The sequence below is a fragment of the Lepidothrix coronata genome, unplaced genomic scaffold (genome assembly GCF_001604755.1).
Source record: "Lepidothrix coronata isolate B3197 unplaced genomic scaffold, Lepidothrix_coronata-1.0 Scaffold134, whole genome shotgun sequence".
NCBI classification, from domain to species: Eukaryota; Metazoa; Chordata; class Aves; order Passeriformes; family Pipridae; genus Lepidothrix; species Lepidothrix coronata.
In genome coordinates, this window is record NW_016690314.1 from 1,539,586 (window position 1) to 1,565,802 (window position 26,217).

General features: G+C 47.6%; 1 protein-coding gene across 1 annotated transcript in view; it reads right to left on the bottom strand.

Moving 5' to 3' along the window:
• The window catches only part of ITPR1 (inositol 1,4,5-trisphosphate receptor type 1), a 157,062-nt gene that overhangs the window by 49,434 nt on the left and 81,411 nt on the right, over positions 1-26,217 (bottom strand). Inside the window, exons 31-35 of the mRNA XM_017827044.1 lie at positions 25,325-25,509; positions 24,951-25,099; positions 23,933-24,044; positions 6,303-6,435; positions 5,457-5,647 (exon numbers count right to left, since the gene is read on the bottom strand). Of these exons, the coding sequence (XP_017682533.1) occupies positions 5,457-5,647; positions 6,303-6,435; positions 23,933-24,044; positions 24,951-25,099; positions 25,325-25,509 (770 nt within the window). The remainder of the gene's footprint in view (positions 1-5,456; positions 5,648-6,302; positions 6,436-23,932; positions 24,045-24,950; positions 25,100-25,324; positions 25,510-26,217) is intronic.

Below are 26,217 nucleotides of genomic sequence, written 5' to 3' on the forward strand. Positions count from 1 at the left end.
TATTCTTGCCTCCGAAGCCTTTACCATCACACACAATTGTCTGTGCTCGCCAATATCTGTCACTGCTGCAAATCTTCCAAGTAATAAATGTGATTTAAAAGGTCCAAGCCACAAAGGCTAAAGCACCATCGTGTCACTAAACCTACATTTCATCCCCCTAATACTTCTGTGACATTTTGCAAAGCTTTACCCCCATTTTGCAGGGCAATTGCAGCCACAGAGAAAAAGAAACAAAGTGTCTGGGCAACCAAATAGGACATTTTTGTGCTGGTATTTCACAGCCAACACAACAGTGAGCTCAAGGACACAAACTGGTCTCAAAGTCTTTGCTCCCTCCAACCCAAGGGCTGTAGCTGACCTGTACCACTGGCTGGTACCTCCTCAGCTCACTGGGCTTCCGTGGGGCTCCTAAGTGCCAGAAACACAGACAAGGACCGGACAGCTCTGGATTCAATTCCTTTTGTGCGGCAATCCTGTAGTTACTTAATAACTATCCACCATCTCTGGACAGCCTGAGGAGCAGAAAAGGAGACCACAGTTCACCATGGTGGCGTTTCCTCACTGGTGGCAACGCACGAGGAGAAACGTTGACTCAAGTCCGTATATGGCACAAGCCAGAGCTGGAGACAGGAGAGCTGTGTTAGTTCAGTGCAGCCTCTCCTCCCAAACCTGACTGATGAAGAGGTGGCTGCTGGGGTTTCTGTACCTTGCTGCTTCCAAGCCCCTCGTGGTACCCGTTTGATGGGCAGCACAGCCCTCGGCCCTGTCAGGCACACAAAACACTCAGCTCATGGGTGCAGGCTGAACCAAAGAGCTCTGGAAGTTTAAGCAACCTGAAACCACAAGGCTTTTTGCACAAAAGGAGCCTCACACACTGATGAGCTCCAAGCCACAATTCCACACTACACAGATTCACTGTTGCCATGCTGTGACAGAGACACAACTGCAGTCCACCACCACCAGCTCCTCGGTGCTATCTCCAGTCAGGGTGGCCCCTGGTCCTCACCCCACACTCAGCTGCTGCGGGACAGAGAGTGCTGTGTGCACTCTCCTCTGTGCAGAAGCTGTGACTTGTGTCAGCAGCAAAAGTCATTCTTCCCTGAAAAATAATCACCTTTTCCCTTGGGTGCTGAGTCCCATCACCTCATTCCCTGTGTCTGCAGCCCACCTTGGGAAGAACTATGGATAAGGAAAATGAAGGCACCACTGCCCTTGAAGGGGCAGACGTGCCTCACGCCACTTTGGGGCAGTGCTTAAAAAATGCCTGCAACAAAACTAATGTCACCAACCTCATTTTACCTTCCCCGGCTGAAAATATCAACATGTGCGTGTGAGAAATTTGTCACGCAAGCTGACTTTGGAGAAGATCCCTAATTAAAGGAGTAGGGTCTCCATGGAGAGGTGTTACGTAAGGGACTCCACTTGCCATTAACTTCCACCGACCAAGGAAACCCGAAACCCCGCGGAGGTGAGGCAGAGTAACGGCACATGGAATTTTTATTTAGCAGATGAGAGACAAGTGTTACAGGACAAGTCCTCAGCAATCTCCTCCGCTGTCAGTCATTTGCCAAGGTTGCTTTAGCAGAGCAGAGCTCCCTGTGCTGCTGCGTGTGCAGGGAATGGACCGAGTTTTATCCCTTCCTGAGGAGACGCAGTTCCACAAGCAAGGCACTGCCATGCCAGCTCGGGCACAGGGAACCCAAACCAGCACCCCAGGGACAGGTGCCTCCCTGGATGCAGGGCATGCTCCCCCCTCGGAGGAGAGCGTGGGGCATCCTCCCAGGGCTGCTCCGTGCAGAACCGCTGACTGCAGCGCTCCCGAGGTGGATGCTGAGGGTTATATAAATTAATAAAGGGGTTGATGTAATTTGCAGTTCAGTGAGCTGCACTGTTTGTCAGGTTAATTTGTTGGCCGGTGCTGACCCCGAGGTTCCACCTCTGCCTCTGTGTCCGTATAAATGAGGGCAGGCTTCCCACCGAGATCCAGGGCTCCCGCTGAGCCACAAGCTCACGGGACACAGCCACGACAATGCCACCACCAGCCCTGCTACCAAAGAACCTGACAGGGTTTTTAAGTGAATTCCAAAAACTAAAACCCAGAAAGTTTCCATCCAGAGAAGCCTAAGTGGGCAAAGACCTTCCCAGAACAGCTCATTTGCCACATTCACCCCTCTAGCAGAACACAGTGGCGTGGGATTCACTGTGCCACATACCAGCTCAGCCTCCTTCCTAAGGGAAACCAGGAGTATTTTTTTCTTGTCCTGCTTCTCCCCCACATTAATCTTCTTAACAATACAATAAAAATCCCTCCTGCCAATTAGAATAAGGAACATCTTTAGATTTGCTTTCTTGCAAGAGTTGGCAACCACCTACTTTGCCTACCCTTAATATTGGCCCTGCCTCTACCTAATGAAACAGCAACACCTATTCCAGTTATCCCTTCCCAGCATCATGGGGATCTGTTCTCCCACTGAAGCTCATGGGAGTTACCCGGGAACTCCCATTATTAACCATATTACAATCATCATGTGCAAGTTCCTGTGTGTTGGTACAAACCCTCTGCTTCACTTCAGGCCGAATTAATTTCCCGTGTGAAAACCTGGAGCTAAGAAAATGCCATGCAGGGGTGACACATTTCTGGCCTTGCTGCCAAAAAGCCTTTTTTACATAACCTGTCCCTATCCCACCAGCTTCCTATTTTCAAAGGCCTGTAGACAGAAGTAATTGAAGTTCATTAAAAATTATTCAAACTGAGCACAGAATGAACTTGTTCAGAATACTATAAATCAAAAGCCACTAATAATAGGGAAAAAAAAATCATGAAATGAAGATAAACTGTGTTAGACCTCAAAGAAAAGCTGGCTGGTTTGGCTAGGTCAACTTTCACAATGACAAATGGACGTGATGCAAAACAAACACAGTTATTAGTCCAAAGACTGAAGATGACTCTTCCACTGGCAGTTACTGGAAACTGCCGAAAAACTTCAGCAAATTTACTCTGCAGGTTGCAGTCTGCCAAGCCCCACCTACCTACTCTGCAGAACTTACCAAAAGAACACAGATTAGAGAAAGTATTGCGTTCATTTTTGTAAGTGCATCTAGTTTCCATAAGCAGACAAAAGCTGCAGTGTATTTTGTAAAAATGAAATCCTACTAAGTGGGAGACCATCTCTTTGCTGCCCTCAGTAGATCTCGACTGTGCTGTAGCCAAAGGCTGCTGTCTAAAAAACATCAGCTTTGCAGACTATCAAGTACCCACAGAGCTCTCCTGAGAGCTGGGCTGCACCAGAGCCCTCTGCACTCAGAGCACATCAGCCACTCTCATACGTGGAGACAGCAAAGCTGGATTACCTGAGTTCACCGTCTCAGGATACCAGTCTGACTTGGCCATCACATCATTCAGCAATTACTTGGGAGATACAGACCCAAACTGATGATTTTACTAAAGAGCAAGCCTCCACCTTTTCTTTGATTCCCAGCTGTTCTCCCAGAAGTTAAGCTTTGTGGTTGGTGTTTTTCCCATTGAAGTTCTACTCACTTGGCTCTCATGACTAAAACCCTACTGAGAGATCAGAGTGCTGAGTACAGGCTGCTCCCAACTGCCATTGCCATCATCCCCACAGGCCCTGACTGTGCCGAAGCCACTGCGAGGCACCAGAAAACACTCTCCCCACCACCAGCAGTTTAACCAATGCAGAGGGAAACCAGGGAACATGTCTGAGCACCGATAAACCCTCTTTTTTGCCTTTTGCTGTCAAGCCCGTGGAGCGTTCCAGCACAGGATATCTGCATCCCAACTGCTCCACGGGATATTTTCAATAACATCTATGTGTGCTTTGCATGCATGAGTAAGAGCTCCTGGGTGTGTCCGAGCCCTCAGAGCTCCCAGCATTAGCTGTAGGCACCACGAGTCATTTGGTTCCTAAAACATTTTGTACTTAAAAGCAGCCCACACTACACCAGAGCCCCCTCCCAGCCTGTCCTGCTGCGCTGGAGCACGTAGACGCACCGAGTGAGTGCTGGCTGCCCAGAGCACGTCCTAAAGACACCTGCCAAGCACTTATTCCTGAGTGGGAAAGCATGGAAAATAGTTCCTCTGGTTTGTGGAAGCACCACGTACGTATACAGGCTGGAGAGCAGCAGAGCCTGGCAGGAGTGTGTGGTGTGGAAGCGTCACACGCTGCTCCGAGCATCCCATGCCAACGGCTCCTTGCTGACCACAGGGTTATTGTACAGCCTCCCAGCTACGGACAGCAAATGCAAACCAAACCATCTCCCTTTCTGGTGGAAAAGACGTCTTTGGAGGGGGACTGCAGGTTTCCCTGTTTGTTCTGACCGGGTGAACTATGGAATCTGCTCCCAACACGGGTTCGTGCTCAGTGGGAGGTGCTTTGCTCAGTCCATCCGTGCTGGGGTCCAGCACAAGCAAAGGATCTCACCACATCAGGCTGGTGCAGTTTGTTTTTCCTTCCAGCATGACAGTGTGAGGTTACCTGAGGCTCCCTGAGAGCTGGGAATATGAAAGCTCAGCTTCCTTTACATTAGAGAAGAGCAGAAAATTTAAAGGAGTGACTGTCCCCAAGGAATGTTAATCCTGTCCTTGCAGTTTAAGGTGACGTACGATTTTCAACACTCAATTCCCACTTTGTCTTCTACGAAGAAGCTTCACTTCAGAGCATAGACACAGGGGAAAAAAAAGAGGTACTGATTACAGGGACAAGCAAAGGAGCCCAAAGACATTCCCTGTCCTCTCAAGGGAAGTTTGCATGGACACAAGAGGTGCTGCTGTAGGGATCTAGTGTGTGTTTTAACCTCAATGATCAACTATAACCAGTCAGGATTCAGCCCCACAGACAGTCTGCAAACACAGCACATGCAGAGCCAAAAGAGTAAGATACCACATGTACAATCATCTTTACAAGCATGTTTTTCTGCAATAAGGTTTTACTTTCTCTTTGGAAGAATAATGTACAAGCTTGTTGTTGTGTATTCATTACAATCCACACCAGACACAATTTTCATTTAGGGAAATCAAATCCTTATTGAAAACACAAAAATGAAGATCAGCAAGACTGCAGGAGAACAGCAGTGGTCTGGAGTTTACCATACACTTATTTCAAATTCCAGTCTGAAATCTAACACCTCGTTGTAAAAGTCTGAGCACACTGCAGTTGCTTAAACTAATTTGTAAGAGCAGTCAATAACTTACCTACAAAGCTGTTTTATTAGACATTCCTCTATACTGCCCTGGGAAACACCTCAGTTACCCAATGCCCATGAAAGCATTTAATAAGTTCACTTTTGCATGGTAGACACTAATATTTCCCAAAATTACAGGTCAAAGATCCTTTAGTCATTTCCCCTCCCATCTCCTTAAACTCCTCAAGTTTCCTGGATTCTGTAAAAACACTTCCTTTCCCAACAGTTTGGTCACAAGAAGTTTTCCATTTCCCTACCTGTATCGTGGTGTTCCCACCTTCCAGCAGGGCAATGGCTAACAGGATGCTCTCATGGAAGACTCTGTCGCTGGTGGCATTCATGATGAGATCTATGACCAGGTTGGATGCACCTTCTTTATCCAGATGACACTGGACATCTGCCAAACTCATCTCCCCTCGGCTCATTGAACTCGATCCGGAGCTTCCTCCTATAAAGGTGATCATGAGAAACAGGCTGAGATTGACCCCACGCTGATGGCACCTCTCTTCAAGGCCAGGCTGGACAGGGCTTGGAGCAACCTGGTCTAGTGGAAGGTGTCCCTGCCATGGCAGGAGGTTGGAACGAGATGGGCTTTAAGGCCCCTTCCAACCCAGACCAGTCTGGGATTCTATGACTATTGATTTTTTGGCAATGGTCTCAAATTAAATAAACTGCACTTTATAACTGACTTCAAACAGAATTTTCCCTCATCCTACCCCCCAGTCTCTCTGGAATACCATGAAATGGTTTTGTTCCAGATACGGTTAATAATCTGACATCCTTATAAGCACATTCCTCATATATTAATTAAATTGATCGGGATTTCTGAGTACATTTTTTCAAAGCAACATCACAAACTTTAAGCCAACCCAAGGCAGTCTCTGGAAAGCATAAAAAGCTGTCTGCTTCATTTTGCTGCCTCAAAGGCAGTCATCCATGTGGACGGCTTCCTTGGTTTTGGGAGTTCATAGAGGAGGACAGTGAGGGGGGGGGGAAAAAATCCCTGTTTCACGTGTAAGGTGCTGATTTGTGGGGCAGACACAGTCACAGACCACGGGGCAGGGCAGAGCACAGGTCCCACGAGGAGCAGGAGCAGGTCCTACCTCCCGCCCCGGCCTTGCCGGTGCCGCCAGCGGACAAGGGCCCGTTGCCGAAGGTGGTCAGGCTCTCCCGCCGTCCAGCAGGCCGCACGTTGCCATAGTAACGGTTGACCAACACTTGCCTGAGCGCCTCACCCTTGATTAAAGAGGAGAATGAAATCATGATGTGAGCTTCAGGAACAAACAAACCACTGCTGTTATTGTTTGCCTTCTTGTGGTGAAGGGGGGGGGAACCGAAACCCTGGAGATTGGGAAAAATCCACCCAGTAACTCCCGCTGTGCTCGGGCAGGCTGGGACACCGGGGGGTCTCATGGGGCTCAAGTAAGATCATGGGTTCCCAGCACAGGAACAGCTCCAGGTCAGGTTTTGTGTAGAGCTCTCTAGACAGATTTTGTTCTCAAAGAGGTTGTTTTTTTTTTTTTTAAATTAAGTTCTACTGTCTTGGTCTTAAATGTAAAAAAGTTGCATCTGTACAGCACCAACACAAAATTAAGAGGCAGATTAGCACAAGAGGAACATTAGAAATGATGCTGTGAGGAGCAATCCCATCTTCCCACACCTATCCCATTTTGCCATTTCACCAGCTTTACAGGGATGTGCTCCTTTCTCCCTCCATCAGCAGCTGCTGAGCGGAAACCCGAGCGATCCCGCTGAATCCCAGCCCTTTGTTCCCTGCTGGCAGCTGCCCCAGCCGCCGCTCACGCCAGCAGTCAGCATCCAAGCACATGAGCCCTGGACTCCACAGGGCACCAGTCCTCAGATAACCCCAAATCCCCGGAGCGCCCGGAACGTCCCCCCAGCATGAGCCACTGCGTCAGCCCAGAGCAAACCACCTCCCAGAGCAAACAACCCACGGGCCCTGCACTGCTCCCTCTCCAGTCCTTACAGGAATTCCCAGGAATTCGGGGAACTGGACAAAGCAATGAGCAGCACACAAACACCACACCGGGATTAACGGGTTTTTATAAGGTCTTTGTGCACAAAGGAAAACTGGGGATTATTGTAACCGGGAGCTACTGCTGATGGCAGCGTGGTCACAGCAGCACCACCCTGGACAGTGCTTGAGAGGGGAGGGAGGGGCTTTTCTGGGGATTCAATACATAAATAATAATTAAAAAAAAAAAAGCTAGCCAAGAATAATTTCATATTAAAAATATGTCAGGAAGAACTAAAGTATCTTATCTTTATCTCCACTTGCAAAACACACGCTCGTCACTGATTTTCAACTGTATTTTAAATGAAATTAGTTGTCTGACTATAGAGTCAAGATGTCATTTAATATATTAGCTGACATAAAAATGAAGTCTTACTTTTTAAACTTTCACAAGAGGCCTTTAAAACACAAAAAAGTAAATGGAGCAACATAAATGCGCATTAATGGGCTCACACAGAACTCCAGCACTGCTGCAGTCACACTGCTTTGATGCAAAGCTGGCACTCACGAAGGTAACTTCAGGAAATCCTTAAACCACCCTCCCAAAAAAAAGAAAAAGACAAAAACCTGTCTGGAAATTAAGTTCTTTACCAAATTTCAGGTATCACTTCCAAAGGGAGAAGCCCAACATGTGCCTGGAGCTGGTGAGGGATCACTGCCCTCCCTGCAGGGCTGGGGCTCAAACTGGGGCTCCCACCACCTGCTCCTTGTCACCACAATTCAGCACCTTAAAAATTGTTCCTATGGATTATTAGCGTGAAAGCTGCAGCATGGGAGCTGCATTTTATGGGATCAGATGGGGAGGGAGCAAGTGCCAGGGAGACAGGTTGTAAAATAAACACGAGGAGAGCATTCCAATCAGCTGCTTCCAAAAGTCCCAAAAAACCAGAAAAAAAAGGAAAATTCCTGTGGAAGCAACAGTACAAGGAGATGAGCACTCTTCCAAGGGGCATACGCTTCCCATCACCGCTTGGGCCAAAGAGTGAACATGTAGGAGAGGCAAGAGACAGCTCAGGAGCTCCAGCAAATTCCTACCCCGGAGGAAAGCCTGTGACTGACAGCGACATTCGAGTGTTGGGTACACGATGTAGAGCTTTATCCATCCCCCTGCTCCCAGTCTGGCAGGTAAGGAAGGCAACATGACAGAACAAGGCCAAGCCAGACAAAAAAAACCCCTGAACTACACCTTCCCTCTACACATGTCCCGATTAGAATGGAAACTTGATACCCACATGAGCCCTACGACAAAATGAAGTTACAAGGGAGTTCTCACATTACCTTTTCCCTCTGCTGTTGAACTAATTGTCAGTCATCATATCAACTGGCATTTAAACCAGTCATTTTTACTACTTACTACAGAGATAACACACATCCATCCGCAAGAACGGCTGCTCACTGAACTCCATCTCCTCCTGAATTTGGGGGGGTAACTAAAGCTCCTGGAGTTGTGTCCAGATTTTCCTTCTGGCCCATTGTGGAGCAGAAGGTGACTTCTATTCCATGATCAAAATAGTTGGGGTGAGTGAAGACACCTGACCAAGAGGACCTCTGGTGCCTGCAGGAGTTGTGTATCCAAAATAAGACAAAAATCACCGGAAAATACAGGTAGGAATAGGTGTCAAGCAGTTGCTTCTAGTCTGAGAACGTGCTCATCCATGGGTTTGGAGGGCTGGCAATACACAGTCACCAGCATCTCAAATTCTATCTGGAAAAAAAAGCTTTGCTTCCTACAGATTTATGCAAACCCACCATGTTAGCTAATGAAATATCAGTATGTGATCAAAGTAGAGGGGAGAAGAAAAAAAAATCAGTGGTATTTAAGAAATGTTCCAATTAATTCAGCTGCAATGCTTGGCTCCAGAACAGTTCTTTAACCATCCTGTCAGTGCTGTGCACCACTTTGATGCGGGCAACGTGCAAACAAATATCAGATGTTTGGCAATAATCAGAAAAATCAAATATGGTACCTCAAAAAAACCCAACAACATCCAGTTTCATCTGTGTTCACCATCAGGTAAACTAAGCCATATACAAACATTACTGTGCATGTATCAGTAATGCAGATGCAACACACAACTCTAAGTGATATCAGAAACCTGATTAAAACAGAGAATCTTGGATAATATTTAAAAGTGAAGCAGTTATAAGTTGTTGTTGCTGTTCTGTTCCCAGCTACAAGAGCAGAAGAAATGGAGAAAGGCATTAATGACATGGATTTTGCAGCACGGGTTACGAAGGGGTAGTGTGGCCAAAGCAGCCAACTACACAAGCACTGATTAATGTCACTTCATAACTGAGTGATCACCACCAAAGGGGAGAGTTTTGACAGTGTGAATGGACTGGACCAGGATCAGAGGTTTAACTGGAGCTGCCAAGCACTTGCCCCTTCCATGTAACACAAGGGGCACCAGCACCCCCTTCATAAACACGGCTCATCATTTTAGGTTTTCCAAGAGCAGTTAACACACAAGTTTCTTACATAACTTAGGCTTCACTGTTTAAAAGGAAAAGGTTGAGGGTTAGTTCTGAACGTGCTTGACTGCTGTACATACCCTTCTATGATCCTCCAGTTGCCTCTGTGGTAGAGTTTGATCAAGCTCCTGCTGTGCGTGCAGAAATTTCATTTTAAAGCAGAAAAACACTCAAGAGACACCAACATCTTGGCACTCAGGGGGAATACTAAGGGAAGTCACAGTTGAATGCAAGGGGGGAGATGAAGAAGATGGACTGACAAGCTCTCAAAACAGGACATCTGCCCTCAGTTGGCCCTGGCAGCACTTGTCCCCTCAGACACCTTATCACCCCGCAGCCCACCACAGCATGCACGTGTGCCAACATTCCCCTGGAGTCAGAGGGAACACAGGGTCTGTCTCGTTGTACAGTCACCAGTAACACACACAAGTCCCCAGGAGCTCAGCCCACACATGCCCATGCACAGACACACAGGTACACCCCACCCCAATGGACACACACCTCTGGGGACGGGAGCGACTTCAACACATCTCCCCGTGGTCAGTGAAGCTCGTTTGAGACTGTGGAGGGCCCCTGGAAAAACCTGGGGGGTTCCCTTCCAACACCAGGGCCTTCAGGGGGTGTCACTGAACAGAGTCCCTTGGCACGTGCATGTTTCCAAATCAAATCTCTCTTGCTTCAGATATTAATTTTAAGAAATGGAACTTGCAGTTTGCAAACCTGAAGCACATGAAGTTTTTGTTGCTTTAAAGCATCTGAAAATGTGTAGAACAACTGCTCTCTCCAGGGACCCATCTTAAACCAGGAGTCATCTCCAAAACATCTCAAAGGCCTTCGATGACCACTCAGAGTTTTGGTTTACATTTAAACACTATTCCACAAAAATTACAGATACAAAAGTCTGAACCACCACAAACATTTTTTTCCTTCATGATCTCAAAATATATTTACAACCTTCCTGTCTATATAGCTCACAGAATCAACACTGTCCTCGATTCAGATTTTCACGTTGTTTCACTTAGATTTGCACTGATTTGGCACTCAGTTGTACGATTTACCAATGCCATCTCTGGATGTGCCATTAATTTCCAAAGAATTTGAGATTTCATAAATTTTCAAGTCTTCATTTTGAAAAATAATCTGTTTTATGCAAACTGATACTGGGGTATCTCACAAAGGACATGCTCCCACACATCCAATTCCCCCAGAGCCAGGGACCCTGAAGATGTGAAGTGACCATGAGCTGCTCCACTGGGGCATTTTAAATGGGACACCAGTTGCTCTGGGGTTATGAAGCTTCCACTAATAACTTCTGACACCTCCATTTCCTTTACGTTTTTAAGTATGTTAGAAAAAGGGAAAACCAAATTCAGCATTAGGAGCCAGAGAAACAAGATCTCATTTTGCCAATGCAGGGAAATTTGAGAGGAGTCTTCTCACGGTGTCTCCCTTGGAGCATAAGGGAAATGGCTGAAAGGAACAAAGATTTGGGACTAATTTACATGGGTTTTTTATATTTCCAGACTACCATGCTGAGGCTGTACTAGATTAAGCCACTTGAACAAATCTACTTATTTCCACTGCCTAACACCACGCAGCAACACACATTTCACAGGGTTTTCACCAACAAGACACTCCACTAGGACTACTTAAACACCAATATTTGTGTGTTGTACAAATATAGGTGGTGACACACCTCTACAGGGCTCTCCGTTTCGGGAGGTTGCGGCAGCTAGTTGAAAGTAAAATGCAGAAAAATTAGTCATTCTCCCAGAATCTTCCATCCCAACAGCAATCCAGTGGTCAACAGAGAGGGGAAGGGAGCTGGCAAAGCACTTGACTTCAGCTGAATCATCACAAATGAGTTTTAGCCATAATTACTGTTTACACCCTCCCACCCTGCTCCTAAAAGGGCCACATCTGGAAAATTTCGCAGGTATCCTTTGAACATCCCAACCTGCTTTGCATGAACTCCGAGGCACAAGCAAAAAGCTTTAGTTGCAGGTGCCCACAGCACTTTTGGGGACCACACACCTGGGATCTGTGACTTGAAGGCAGCACATCCATCCCGGGGTGGGGGGGAGGAAGCCAGGGCTGCATGTCAAAAAGGCAGCAGCCTTATAATTTTAGTTTAAAAAAATTGTTTTCAGTGGATTCTCATCTATAAACATATTTTCCTTGAGATAAAAGATATATGATGCAGAACCAAACAGGAGCAATGAAATAAGGGCCTGTATGGTGACAGCTTTTCAAATTTAAAATGCTGATCATCACACTGAAACAGATGAAGACAAGCAACTTTTATCTAGTCGAGCGTAGACACACAACAGAGACCTGAACATTCAAATGCAGCTGCCTATGGAACCGTGGGGCAACTGAGTTAACTCCTCAGAGCAGACACTCAGAAATCAGATGCTGATGATACAAACACCAAACGGAGTCAGGCCCTCGCTGGCTGTGTCTGCCCAGAGGCCACAGGACAGACAGACAAATGTCCACGGGCTGGGAGAGCACTGTGGAGCTTAACCCAAAACCTGCTGGGGAATGCTCCAAGGGAGAGGGAGGCCACCAGATCCAGAGAGATTCCACTTCCCAGGAAAGAGCCAGAGGAGTGAGTGTTTCCCCTGCAGTGCTCCTTGGCCAGGAAAGACCCTTTTCCATTCTCCTCCCAACAGACTTTCCTCCTGGCAGCTCCCATGGCCTCTGGTCGGTGCTTCCTTGCATTGTCACCGCTCCTGGAACCTTCTCAAGCGTGCAAACCACTCCTCTCCTGCTCCAATGGAAGCAGGGAGTATTTAAGCCAGAGGCCCAAGAGTGAACAGGAAGAGCCTCATTTATGCAGAGGAACACACCGTTCCTGCCCTGCTCCCAGGCTGGACACCGGGAACGCCGTCCGGGTCATTAGGGAGTCCAGGCACATTGTTCTGCCTGCACACACCGTCTGCACAACCTGCTCCAGAGCAAGGGAAAATTCCTCCCTTCTCAAGGAGCCAACAGCAGCAAGGAAATTGGGCCTGTTCCACTGCAGGGGAAATGAGGTCCCTTCCTGCCAGGGAAGGGGATGCTGAAGTTGGCAGATCAAGTGGACATGACTGCCACAGGATAACATGCCTAGACTGGGGATCCAAACACAGGTTTCCCTTCTGGGCACTGGAACAGGTTGCCCAAAGAAGCTGTGGATTCTCCATCTCTGGAAATGTCCAAGGCCAGGCTGGACGGGGCTTGGAGCAACCTGGGCTAGTGGAAGGTGTCCCTGCCCACGGTAGCGAGGTGGAACAAGATGAGATTTAAGGTCCCTTCCAACCCAAATCATTCTGGGATTCCTGGGGTTACACTATGACCCCATTTTAACCAAACGTGTGTAACATTTTGCAGTTGAAAGGCAGCACAGATGAAGAATCATCATGAAATTAGTTTCATCTTTCCCAACTTAACTGGAGAAGGAAAAATTATGAATTGCAGTTCACAAATTCCTGTGCCTTCCCTCTGTGGTACAGAGGGCATGTAAGAGCCAGTCCCATCCACCCACCAGGGAGGAAAAGCCACTGCCCTGAGCAATGCCCAGGTGGATCACTCCAAAGCAGCACAGCCCTCAGCAAACTTCCAGTAAGAATATAAACTCCAAATACTGAAATTTCAATTCTTTGAGTCAAAATGGCTTCAAATAGCAAAGAATTATTGACCTTGTGCTGCAAAGTATCAGCTTGTGCTTTACAAGAAGGATTGAACAGGTTGGGTCAGCAGCCTGGGGTAGTAATTTTGCAAGATTTCTCCATATACTTCAGTTCTCCAACCAGAAGAAAGTGATGGTCTGAGGGGCAGGTTTGTGCAATACTAAACAACACCAGGTGAGTACCATGGACACTGTGGTCAGCTTTTAAACTGGAACATAGTGGGTGGCCAGGTCAGAGTACAACATCTGTGCTTTTTATTAGCAGTAGGGAAAGGTCCTTTCAACTTGCTCTGCAAAACCCTCTCTTCCTTAGAAGCTTCCGCTCCCACAAGACTGACCAATAAACCACTCATCATCAGCCAGAACAGAAGTACAGCCTCTGACCTGCTGGTGACCCAAATGCTTCCAGCACCCATTTCCCCATGTGTGCTTCCCAGAACGGCCTTTATCTGACTCACCAGGGGATGTATCCCCTCAAAAACCATCCGAGCAAGGGACAGCTCCAGTGTGAATTCATGGCATCTCAAAGGATGAGGTGTGGACGAGCTTTCCATCCTTTTCTTTTATGGCTTTGAGGAAGGTATAAAAATTTTCATTTGCTTTCAAAGTAACAATCAAGGTCAAAGTTATCTAATTTGTCTTGCACAGAAAATTGAAATAACTACCACTGTGGATAAAGAGTGGAAATGGTTTGAGGAAAAGCAGGAAGATTTTCATTCAGGTTTGAAGCCTCGGGATCGCTTTTCTCTCTATTTTTTTTAAACTCAGCTCTGTAGTAGACATCCAGACCACCAAGCAAAAGGCTTGAAATGCATTTAACCCCGAGCACTTTGAGAAAGCTTAGTCAAACTCAACTGATTTGGCTCTGTGATGAAGCAATGGTGAGGAGGGAGATGCCCTGAGCTGTGCAGGAAGTCAGGTTCAATCACTGACAGGTTCCTTCTGGTCTCAAAATCTGTGAATTCAAGAAGTGACCCAACTTCATGTGTATGGCTTATCATTACTGGGGTGTTAGAAGAAGAGATTTGGCAGAGAGGAGGAAATAAAAACGACAACCATAGAGTCAGCCAAATATCGCCCTAAGCTTTAGATAGTCAGCTTGTACATCCAGATGCAAGGAACTAGAGTGGAGATCTCAGATGTATGTTATTCTGAAACCTCTGCCTTGGTTCCTGCATTGCTATCTCCAGTATCAGCTGGAGTTCCAGTGGGAATGGCTGTTCAGAATGAGTCCTGCAAGTCCCTTTCCACTTTTTCCTCCCTTTTCTGAATTTCTCCCCTTTTCTCTTTGAAGCACAGTCAGTACAGTTCTTCCTTGAAAGACACACAGCAAAAGCATCACCTCATCTGATGACAACAGATCAGAGCACAAATTATGCTGCTGTCCTCCATAACCCTTCAAAAATACCACAAAACTCTGTGTAGCTTCCTTGCCAAGTCTCCTCGGTAAGGCCAACACTGTTACCTTGTGGAACTGAGGAAAAATTTGGACAGGAAATTTCTAGCCCCTGCAGATGATCTGTAGGTGTTTGTCAAACAAGCATTTGACTTGCTATGGAGAAGTTTCAGGGCAGAGGGGAATAACTGGGAACCAGGAGCACTGAACTGCTTTGACAAACTTCCCACGTTACATCTCCCCCTGCACAGACCTGAGCCAACGCTGCAGAAATTAAGCAGCAGCAGATGTGGAGCAGCACCTTGTCCTGGCACAGGTCTCCCAGAAGGCATGTGGGATTTCTGGGGGGCAGAAGCAGCCCCTCCCAGCTCCCTCCAGCACCCACCTGCTCCCAGTCCTGGCACACCCAGACTGGAGATGTGTCTGAACATCCTCCCCCCTTATCTCAGGGAATTTGCAGAGACTTTGTGCACTGCCAGACAATGAGGTGGGAAATTTGGCATAAGGGCTGTCAGTGCCTGCACTCAAAGGTCACTGGGATCTGCCTACAGGAATGCCTTCCCTCATTTTCCACAGTTTTCAGTGGAGAAAGCACGTTTTACTTGGGCTGGGGCGTTCCAGGAGCCAGAGACCTCAGTCTCTGCCCTTCAGTGTGAGTGCAACCACTTCCTCCTCTCTAAATCCTCAGTCTTGCAGGACTTCTACAGTAACTAAACCTTCACAACACATTTTACAGCAGCAGTTTTAATTAACCAGTAAGATGGCATAACTATTATTGGGTTTTTTGATGACAAATAACTACAAGCAATGTTCCAGTCTCCTTTTCCAAAGAGCTCACCAATTCCAGTTCGTGCAATAAAAACGGTCCAAAGACTGCAGGATTTCTCAAGGGGAAAAAAAATATAAGGCAGCCCACAAAAATTTATGAGAGCCTGCATTTCCTCTGCTCGAGACATAACAAGTGAAGCACTGTCTAAGTGCAAAATACACAAGAGAAATGACTGGAGTGAGCTCTCGACAAGGAAAATAATTCCTAAGTGCAGCTCTCCAGCTCTGAAGAGGTTAATGCATTTCCCAATTCCAATCAAAAATGCATAAAATGGCACCAATTTTGCACCTTATTCAGCCATTGGAGTTCTATTTTATCATTGATAAAGAGCACTGTGAAGGTTAATTCAGGCAACCCCTTTGAACCAGCATTTTCAGTTCCCTTTTCACCTACTTGAAACCTCAAGACCAAAGTGAAAAGGTGAAAAAAACACAAACCTAAACTCTGTTGAGTGGGACTGCAGGTGTATATTGCTGGATAAAGCTGCATCAAAAGTGTCATTACTGAATAAAAACAGGTAAACCCCCAACATAATCCTAAAAAAAAATAACTAATTACATGGGAAACTCTGTGTGCTTATAGAGTTTTGCTGGATTTGGCTGTTTTGGTGGTTGCCGGCCCCTGCCCCATCCCTGAGGAGTGGGGGGGAAGCAGCAGAGCACCCCTTTTTCACTCTGAAAGATGAAACAGAGCTGCAGTGGGGTGGGATCAGTGCCGGGGAGCAGGAGCAGCCCCCGGGCTCGGCCGCTACCGGCCTGGGCAATGCTCCAGGGCCGCGGTGCCCGTAAACATCCCCAGCGCCTTCATTGGCAATCGCCGCTGAAGGTCACACATCAGCAGCGGGCCCAAATTCCAGGAAAAAAACCCTCTTCTTATGTAACTGCCGCCTGAATGTTGGCAGGTGCCCAGCGGAACAGCTCACTGCAATGTGGCTGGGAGGGGAGAAAGGGAAAAAAAAAAAAAGAAAGAGGCAAAGTAGGCCATGTGGCGGCACATTCGGCATCCTGCGCGTGCCACCTGCAGGTCAGCGCCGAGCGCTCGGCGGGGCAGCTCCCAGAGAGCCGGGTCTGCTCCAGGAACCGGCTGCTTTAGTACCCAAGGCTCGCACTGCAGGTGGAAACTGGGCCACGGTGTCCCTGGGCACGGAGCTGGGCCGAGGAGGACGGGTGGGAACAGATCCCAAACGCCTCGGTGGGGAGGGAGCACTGCTGCGGAGCTGCCCTGGAGCCCAGGGAGCCCATGGTGGAGCCCATGGTGGAGCCCATGGTGGAGCCCACCGGGGCAACCCCGGTGGAAAACACCAGGAAATCTGCATTTGCATCACGCCTGGACCTTTCAGCGGGCTGAGGGTTGAATTAGAAGTAAATTAAGCTGTTGTGCCTAATCGCAAGCAGGGTTTAGTTATTCCCGGTGTGAGAAGATTCACACTCGAGGGCACTCGGGGAAAAATTTAACTCGGCCCTGAACCTCTTCCCTGTGACACCAGCGCAGGAACAGCTCCACCAGGAACAGGATTACAGCAGTTCCAGCCCACGGAGGAGTCCATCAACACAGGCTCAGCCCGAGGGCTTTTAAGGACAACACACTGCCCTGCCCAGGGGGTTTCTACTTTATTACCTGACACCTGCACAGACCCTATGTCAAGCCCAGCTTACGGAGCTCTTCAGCTCCTGATGCCCACCTGATGCTCCAGGAGAGGCAAAGAAGAGCCCCAGTGCACCCCAACAGCCAAGCTCTGAGCAGACAACCCACCAAGACCAGGACAGAACCAACACGGTTTCCAGTTTCCCACGGTTTTGTTCTCTCTCAAAACAAACCATGCTTCTCATCCATCTCCTAGGATACCTTTTCTCCTCTTTATTTTAATACCAGCCTTACACAGCCCCTATCCCAAAGGTCTGCACACCTTTACAAGTTTACAGGAACCTGAATGTTTGAAAATACTGCAGGATGACTCTCATTCTTGGTGAATCCTAATTTCTGACCCCAGAAGAAAACCTTTTACATAAATCCTGCCACAGCAGTGGATGGTGCAGAGTTCAAAACCAAAACACAGGTAAAGGAGCTTAAAGATGCTCTTTCTGTATTTCTGCTGGACCAGTTCATGATCCTCAGATATAGCACATGGAACTGGACCACCCTTCCTCTTCCCTTGCACTCCACTCTTCCAGCACCCCAAAACCCCAAAGCTCAGCTCAGGTCACAGCACTCACCATCCTTCCTGCAGGGGATTTCCTCCCATCAGGGTGAATTCCAGCATTATTCACCCACTTCAAAGGGCACTCCCTTCTTCACTCACAGAAATGTTAAGGGGGGCTGGAACACCTATTTTCTATCATGACTTTCACTAACATCTCCTGGAATTTTTAATATCCTTTATTATTTGGACCCGCTGCCCACTGGAATGACCTTGCAGTACACAACTAAGACAAATAACCTGCATAAACAACCACATAAGTACCATGAAATCATGTCATAAACAGTTACTTCAATAGAGTTTTTCCCCAAGGGAATAAGGAGAATTTCAACTGATCAAAACCATTAAGTTGTGCATAGTTTGATACAAAAGAAAGTTAATAATTTCACTAATAATGGAGATTTTTGTATCCTTTGCCCTAAATGTTTATATAATTTCCAGGGTTGACAAGGGGAAAAAAATAAAAACAAAAAACCCCAGGATTTCTGAGAATTGCCAGTGGTTCAAACTCCAACTGAAACTCTTTCCCTGAGCAGTCAGTGCTCAGTGCTGATGGTTACACACACACCTGCTCCCTCCATGCACTTGCTCCATCAAGAAGCAATAAAATTCCTCCTTTGCAGCCTCCAGACCAAATCCTAAATTGCTCTGCACGCTCTGCCTGATTTATTGCAGGCAAACAGCCCATTACAGACAGAAACCAAAGGGAAAAGTTTCATATTATGACTTAATTTGCAATTAAACAATTCAAGTTTCTCTCTGAAGTTTCTCCAAGCTAAAATTACATAGAGACATGTTATTTTGGGAAGCTGAAGCAGCACTTCATCCAAGGGGTCTGGCCTGATGGAAACATTTATGTGCCCCAGGTTAACTTTTCCAAACCAGAGTGAAGATTAGAGACACACCTGAGATGCCTCGTCACAGGTGAGAGGTGATGGCAGGGCAGGGAAGGAACTTGTACAACAAGAAATTTTGTCTTTCAGGCCAAAATCAGACTCTGCCTGAAACAAGTGATGGGAAACTCATGTCCTCACACACTCACTGGAGCTTCTGCTCCAGTGCAGAGAGGGATGACAGCGAGGGCACAGCAGGGCCTGTGCATCCCAACCAGAGATTCAGTCAAAAACAAACCAAAAAAGCCACAACTCCAGTTTGTTCTTGTGAGAAATTCTGCTCCTCCCCTCCCCTAAAAGCCCTCCTGAACAGAAAAGACCCTCCAGCCCAACCCTGGGCCACGTGGCCACTTTTTTTGTCTAGTCTTGTCACAAATAATTTGGATTTCGAACCCATTTCAACACGCAAGGTCCCCAATATTATTTCATTTTCAGAAGGAAGTTTACCCAGTGAATTCAGGTGGTTAACATCAAAATTAAGTCCTACAGAAAGCAATTTATGGCCTATTTCATTATCTACTCCACTGAATAAAGAGCAGCAACGTTTTAAACGTTTTAAGTGGTTAAGCTTTGTTCCAAGTAAAAGGTTGGCTTGGGAAAGAATGCAGGAAACAAAGCACAGAGAGGGAAATATTTCTTTTTTCCGTGGTATTTCAGTAAAATAAGGTGCCAGTCAATCACTTTCTCAGTATTATACATTTATGCAAATTCCACACCCACACGAGGGTTTTTTTGAGCCGATGAGGAAGTTGCAGCAGCAGAGACAGCTCAGCTCCCTCCCTCCACCCCGAGCCCGTGCCCCGAGCAGACACACGGCTTTGCAGAGTCCTTAGAAAGCTGAATTTCAGTTTAAGTTTTCCCTCCAACAGGGCTTTTCTGCCCTTAGAGCAGCTCCATGCAGCACAAACACCGTGGCAGTGGCAGCTGAGGGCTCGGGTTGGATGGCAGGAAGCTTTTCACACAGAAATAGCTCCAGAAGTCACTAATTCCACGGGGTCACAGCACATGGTTTTTACAACCCTCCAACTGTCTGACGTGGCTTCACACACCAAACCCGACTGAGAAGGAACAGGAAGGGCAGTGAAAGGCTTTGGGGAACTGCACGACCGTCACCTTTCGGGTAAAACCACCACCACAGTGTCTGCACAAGGACCTGGCCCTCCCCAGGCCCACCTGCACCCAGGCTCTCCCAGCGTCTGCATGGATACCACTGAGCCTCAGTACTTGGTTTTCCAAATGAAAAGAAACATCCTGTTCACAAAGGACAAGGGAATGGGGGCCAAGTGCTAAATGCTGATGTTCAAATGGTGCTCATCCTCCAGATGTGATCCTAAACTTCACGGGACCTACCATGGTCTGACTGAAGGCTACCAAATATTCTAACTGCATTTGGACTAATATTCCAACTAATGACATATGGAATTAGTTATGGTAACTATTCCCAGTGTAGACACACGGCAGACTGAAAACTCCACTAATCCACTGACACAGGCACACAAACCAGAACGCTCAGGGCTGCAGACAGGACAGATCACAGGGCTACTGGTAAAACAAACACCATAGAAACAACACCGGAGAAAAGAAATAAAATTAAAACCTCAGCATTATCCAATTCAATGGTAATCTGCCGGGAAAGAAAGAAGGGGAAGAATTGAAAGCAAGGATTAGTAAGAGAAGTTACACATAAATTTCATGTTAGGCTCTTATCAATCATTTAACACTTAAATGCTGCAAGCCAACACTATATTACACAGTGGGCATGAGGAACATCTGCCAGCGCCGGGTTAGGGAACAGACACTGCTGGGAATGCTGTGCCAGGGAGCTTGGGAGGCAGGATGTGCCCTGGCTTTGTTCCTGTGCCAAACCACGCGGGCTGGCTGACAGGGAGCCAAGGACTTCACCCCTGGGCACGGGAGGCATCACGAGCAGAGCTGTGAGAGCAGCAGGAGGGCAGGGGCTGCATCTCCACTTCAGGCAGGAAAAATGGAGCTTTAAAATGTAGCCCTGCAGAGCTGAGGCAAGTCAGCTGGTAGGCACCCGGAGAGACGTGCATGAATGACATGTTTCAGCAAAGTAAAAAACTTGGGTCTAGCCTACACTGTCAGTGTAGTGCAGTTTTGTGCCTATTAAATACTGCACAGTCTGCTCCCCGTCACTGAGCCATCCTGAGCGTGTGCCAAGAGAGGAGTCTTCAGCAATATGTAAAATTTTTAAGCCTTCCCACAGGCTCCTGTACATCTGTGCTCTCCCCACGGGTTTTGCATGCTGCAGAGGAGCCCCAGCTGTGGGAGCAGGGCCCTCAGCACCGGAGCACAGGGCGTGTTCCCAGCACTCCCTCCACACCAGGGACACGTGCAGGGGCCAGCAGGGCAAGGCCCTGCTTATCTGGGCTGGGAGATTAGGCAGGGCAGGAGGAGCACTGTCCTTATGTAATCCAGGGTGTTCCAGAGAGCACCACATGGGACTGCAGCAGAATCACAGGCCATGCCAAGATTTGCACAGCGCTCTGCTGCTGAACACACTTTGGGGTGACCACTGCCAGCTCTGGCACACAGTGACAGGACATGGGGGGGGGGTGGCCTCAAACTCAGAGGGAAGGGAAGGAGATGTTGGGAAGAAATTCTTTACTCAGAGTGTGGTGAGGCCCTGGCACAGGTTGCCCAGAGAAGCTGTGGCTGCCCCATCCCTGGAAGTGTCCAAGGCCAGGTTGGACAGGGCTTGGAGCAACCTGGGATAGTGGAAGGTGTCCCTGCCCATGGAAGGGAGTGGACTGCATGGGCTTTAAGGTCCCTTCCAACCCAGCCCATTCCATGATTCTGTGCCCAGCTGACCTATAAACTATACTGTTTATGAGATTAATATGCTGGTCACAAGGGTAAATTTTATCACCTTTATGTACAGAACCCATCTCCATGGAGGGACTCCAAAATTCAAAGTGGGTACATAAGGGTTTTTTCCCCTTCCTTTTTTTTTTTTTTCCTGTTACACACCAAGATGATTTTAAAAACAAAAGGTATTGCCTTTTAGGTGGTGACTAAATTCAGTTCAGTGAGTCACAAGGGAGAATAAATCCGATTTCACTGCTCACAGCCAGACAGCAAAAGCTGTTCTACTACTACTCCCAGTCTATCCGTGAGCAATCAGCTGCTTTTTCAGACTCGGAAATCCACTTCACAGGCAGCACATTCTGATCCCTTATGTAACTGAGCTACTGCTTCAGGAGTTAATGCATTTGCCACAATTCAAAGATTTTTAGCATTTTGTGGGGTTCTCCATGGTCTGAATGGTGCATGTTAACTGCAGCTTCTAGAAACCCTGCTTTCCCCAAGTTGGGTGAATAAAGTCTAAGAACTCCTGAAAATTAATTTCCATTTAGGAAAATGTGAGTGGCAGATTGCATTTAAAAGGACAAAGCCCTCAGAGCTCTCATTTAGGTTTCACTGGTGTACAGTGTATATATGCTATACATCACCCACTGTTTTTATGGCTTAGGGTGACCTTGGACAGTGTCTCCTGGCTGTTTTTAACAGGAGAACATGCACTGATGTGCTAATAAAGTGTAAAACATAGTCTATGGTTACACTTAATCTCTTACCCCCCCAGCCTTGGGCAAAAGGCACCATCAGCACTCTGCTCTCATCAGAGCATCCCCGAGCCCAGCTCCCCTGCCCAGGAGCACTGACAGCCAGGCAGCCCCTTCCAGCTCAGATGTCTCAGTAAAGGGACCTCGAGGAGAGGACAGAAGGTCCCCACAGGGCTCTACCTCGTGCTGGGATGCCCCAGCACATGATTCTGCCCCTTCAGCAGAGAAGGACAAAGTGCTCAAAGCTGACACCTGCAGTTGCTGCCCTTCCTTGCTGACCCTGCTCCCCTCCTCATTCCACATGGATGTGCTGCTTTCCTGCAGTTGATCAGGGCATTCCTGCAAGTCACTGAATTTATTCCACAACACTGCTACTGCAAAATGAAAAAATCCCCAGGCAGGAGCAGAGCTGAGCAGGATCTGGGCTGGGCTGGGCTCTGGCAGCAGAGGGGCAGCACGTGGGCAGAGCGTTCCTGACAGGGCAGGGAGCACAGCCCGGGCCCGTCCCAGCCCTTGGGGCATTTTCCTGGGAGTCTCCCGCTCCCTTGGCACTGCCACGTGCTCCCTGGGTGTGCTGGGTACCAGCCCACACACGTGCACGTGCACACCCGCATGTGCCAGGCTCCCTCCCGGGCCCTGGGCTCTGCCTCCCCCTGCTCTGGCACCACAGCACCTCGTTCTGCTCCTGCCTCCTCCTCCCTGCCAGCTGGGCTGGCTCACGTGGGACATCCCAGCTGGCCAGGACGCTGCAGGTTCCTCTGCCTGCAGAGCATCTCCCTCCCTCAGGCTGCCGCAAACGGTTATTGCTGTTGTAAAACTCTAATCTCTGAAGTTTTCACCCTTTTTTTTTGCTGTAAATCAAGCACTAGGCAACAACTCCAACCCCAACTGCACAGCAGAACTGGACACGAACAGCACCTGCTCTGGGTGCAGTGAGTGTCCTCCCACATCGCTGCTTCCCCCACTCCCACTTGCTCCCAGCACCTTCACTGGAGGGTGTATTCCCCTGTACCTACTCTGTGGCATGGCAAGAACCTCAGCTGATTAGAATTCCACGAGATAATCTCCAATTCCCAGTCTCAGCTGACTGTAGCAATGTCTAGATACACAAACATATGGGTGCATACACACTTTTCTGATGTAAATAAAGAACAGGTCTGTGCAAACAGAAGAATGTTCTTCTCAACCAAAGGAGTTGTATGCAGGAAAGGGAAAGAAAAAAGAACGGGTGGGTGTACAGATAGTTTCCATCTATAATTCACAACAAGATTACTCAGCTGTTTACAAATTAAAATGAATTACAAAATACCCTCTCTTGTTGTAAGGTTACAAGACCCGGTAAAGAGCCACCTAGACCCAGAAAGCAGATAAAGAGGTTACATCCTTCATAGAAAGGTAACAGAATTGATTTTTTGGATTGCCAGCAACTGCAGGAATTAGACCTAAACTTGCCAGGCTCAAGTAGAAAAGCAACAGAAACAAGTTTAACTTCAAATATGATTTGAAAGGTATTAGTTGACTAAAAATGTTTTGTTCCTGCTCCAGCCCAGAAGTGCTTACACTCACAAAACAGCTGAAAAGAGCAGGAATTTTATTTTCCTTTACTGAACAAAGACAGTGTTTAACACAGAGTGATGGACCATAAACACATTACCTTTTCTCCATAGCCTCTATCTTTGGTCATCATTTCCCTGAGCGTCTGTAATACCTTAATACACAGTTTCTCCTCATTCTCCTCCAGCAGCTGTTTTGTGTGCTTAATTAACCTGAAAAAAGCAATCAACCACAGCTCAGGTTAGTGCTAATATTCTAAAAGTGGGGTAAGATATGCATGGTTATCTTAACTGGTTTATGCTGCAAACAAGTTTTTTTATCATAGCATTACACAACCACTTTGGGAGCATTCTCTCAACATCTGACCAGCTACCAGGGAAGCTGTGAAGTCCCTGGGCAGGAGGAGAGCCAAAAACACCCTGTGACTACAGGCAGCAAGGAATCAGTGGGATTCAGGACCTGATGGTCCTCTAGAACAACCATTTAACAGTAAGAAAACTGTATCACATATAACAGCTTGGATAAAATACATATTGAGTGTCTTGGACAGCGCAACCCAAAATCCATCCCACCCAGCACTTGGGACTTAGTACTTAGTTTCCATAAACTCTGTGCATAACCCACCCTGCCAGGAGGTGATCAGAGAAGCTGGATCTGCTCAAATTGCCCTCTGAATAACCCTGTAACCTTTTCCTTTCCTTCCCTCTAACTGTGGGTGATGCACATGGTAACAACTGATCCTGATGTACTCCCCAAGCACCTCACAAACATTACTGGGGTGAGGGCAGGTATCAAATAACTGGGATCAGCTCAAAGCTGAACTCATTTATACCACTGCTCATGGCATTTGTATCCTGCAGTAAACAAGTATTTTTAAGCATTAGCTGTGACAGCACATCAAACAGTCTTCCCCTATTCCCACAGGCAACTTTTCCCCCTCCAAGGACAAACTGCATTTAACACATCACAAAATACTGTGTTTTACAAGTGTTTCTAAGCATATCAAGTGTTTACCAAGCTGGACACGAGGGCCCTGTTCCACAGGGTACAGGAAAATTGGGGAAAAGCAAAATACAACAAAAATCCTCCCAACAAGCCGGAGTCCCAAGACAACTTACTTGCAAATGAAACCTCCACTTTCACATTTCCTCCTGGCATCCGTGTTCTCTGGGAAGAGCAGCTCAGGCCTGTGCAGCACATCTACCAGCACTGAGAGCTCTGCCTGCACGAGGGGACGCAGGCGATCCTCCAGGGCTGACACGATGTCCTGGAATACAGCAAACATCACACACACACAGTTACAGCCAAGTTAATCTCACAAACGAGGGAAGGACAAGAATCTTACAAGAAGAGGGACAGGACAATGAGGCCCATCCTGCCTGAATAAATGAAAGGCCTCAGGGTTTGGTCAGATGAGACTTTCAGTTTTATTGTTTAATGGTTATCCTGAAGGAGAGGCAGTGTTCTCCCAGGGGAAGGGTTGTGTCAGCACCTGCAGCCTCTCGATGATGTTGCGGTAGTCCCTGGAGGCAGCGAGCACCGAGTCCCTGCGGGCAGCGTTCCTGGCAGTCATCCTCCAGTTCATGGCAGTCTTCTGCACAATGTTATGGGACTTCAGGAACAGATTGTTCACCTGGCTGTCCAAGTCCACAGGAATTGCAATCGCTCGGCTTTTGGCTGCAACAAGCGAAGTCAGTGAGAACTGAGACCTTCAGCCCGTGAACCCACACGAGAACAAGACAAACCTCTACCTGCAATTCCTTCTACAAACTCCTTCCTTCTACAATCTCTCCTAGAGAGGGAGAAAGGAAATGGCCTCAACTTGTACTAGGGGCAGGTTTAGATTAGATATCAGGGAGAAGTTTTTCATGGAAAGGTTTGTCAAGCATCGGAACGGGCTGCCCAGGGAGGTGATGGAGTCACCACTCCTGGAAGGGTTCAAAAAACACCTGGGTGTGGCACTTGAGGACATGGTTTAGGGTGAACATGGTGGTGGTGCTGGTTGACAGCTGGACCTGGTGATCTCAGAGGTCTTTTCCAAACCTTAATGAATCCATGATTCTCTGAGTGCATTTTAACCCAGGCAGTGCTCGGTCCCTGTGCAGTGGGTCAGACCTGTGCAGGACTGTGGTTAAAGGCTTTCACACCTCAGAGCTGTTTACTGTCTCTCAAGTGTGGGAGGAGGAATCTGTCCCTACACACACACTCCCAACAGCTCGTGCTGGCACACGTGTACACCCATCCAACAGAACCTGGCCTCATATCCAGTACAACTTACTCCTCTTGATACTAAAAGTGGAGCAAATCACGGGGAGGAGCGGCACAAAATTATCTCCCTGCTGCAGAGTTTGGAGGCTGAACAGAGAGAGCACTTCATGTGACAGT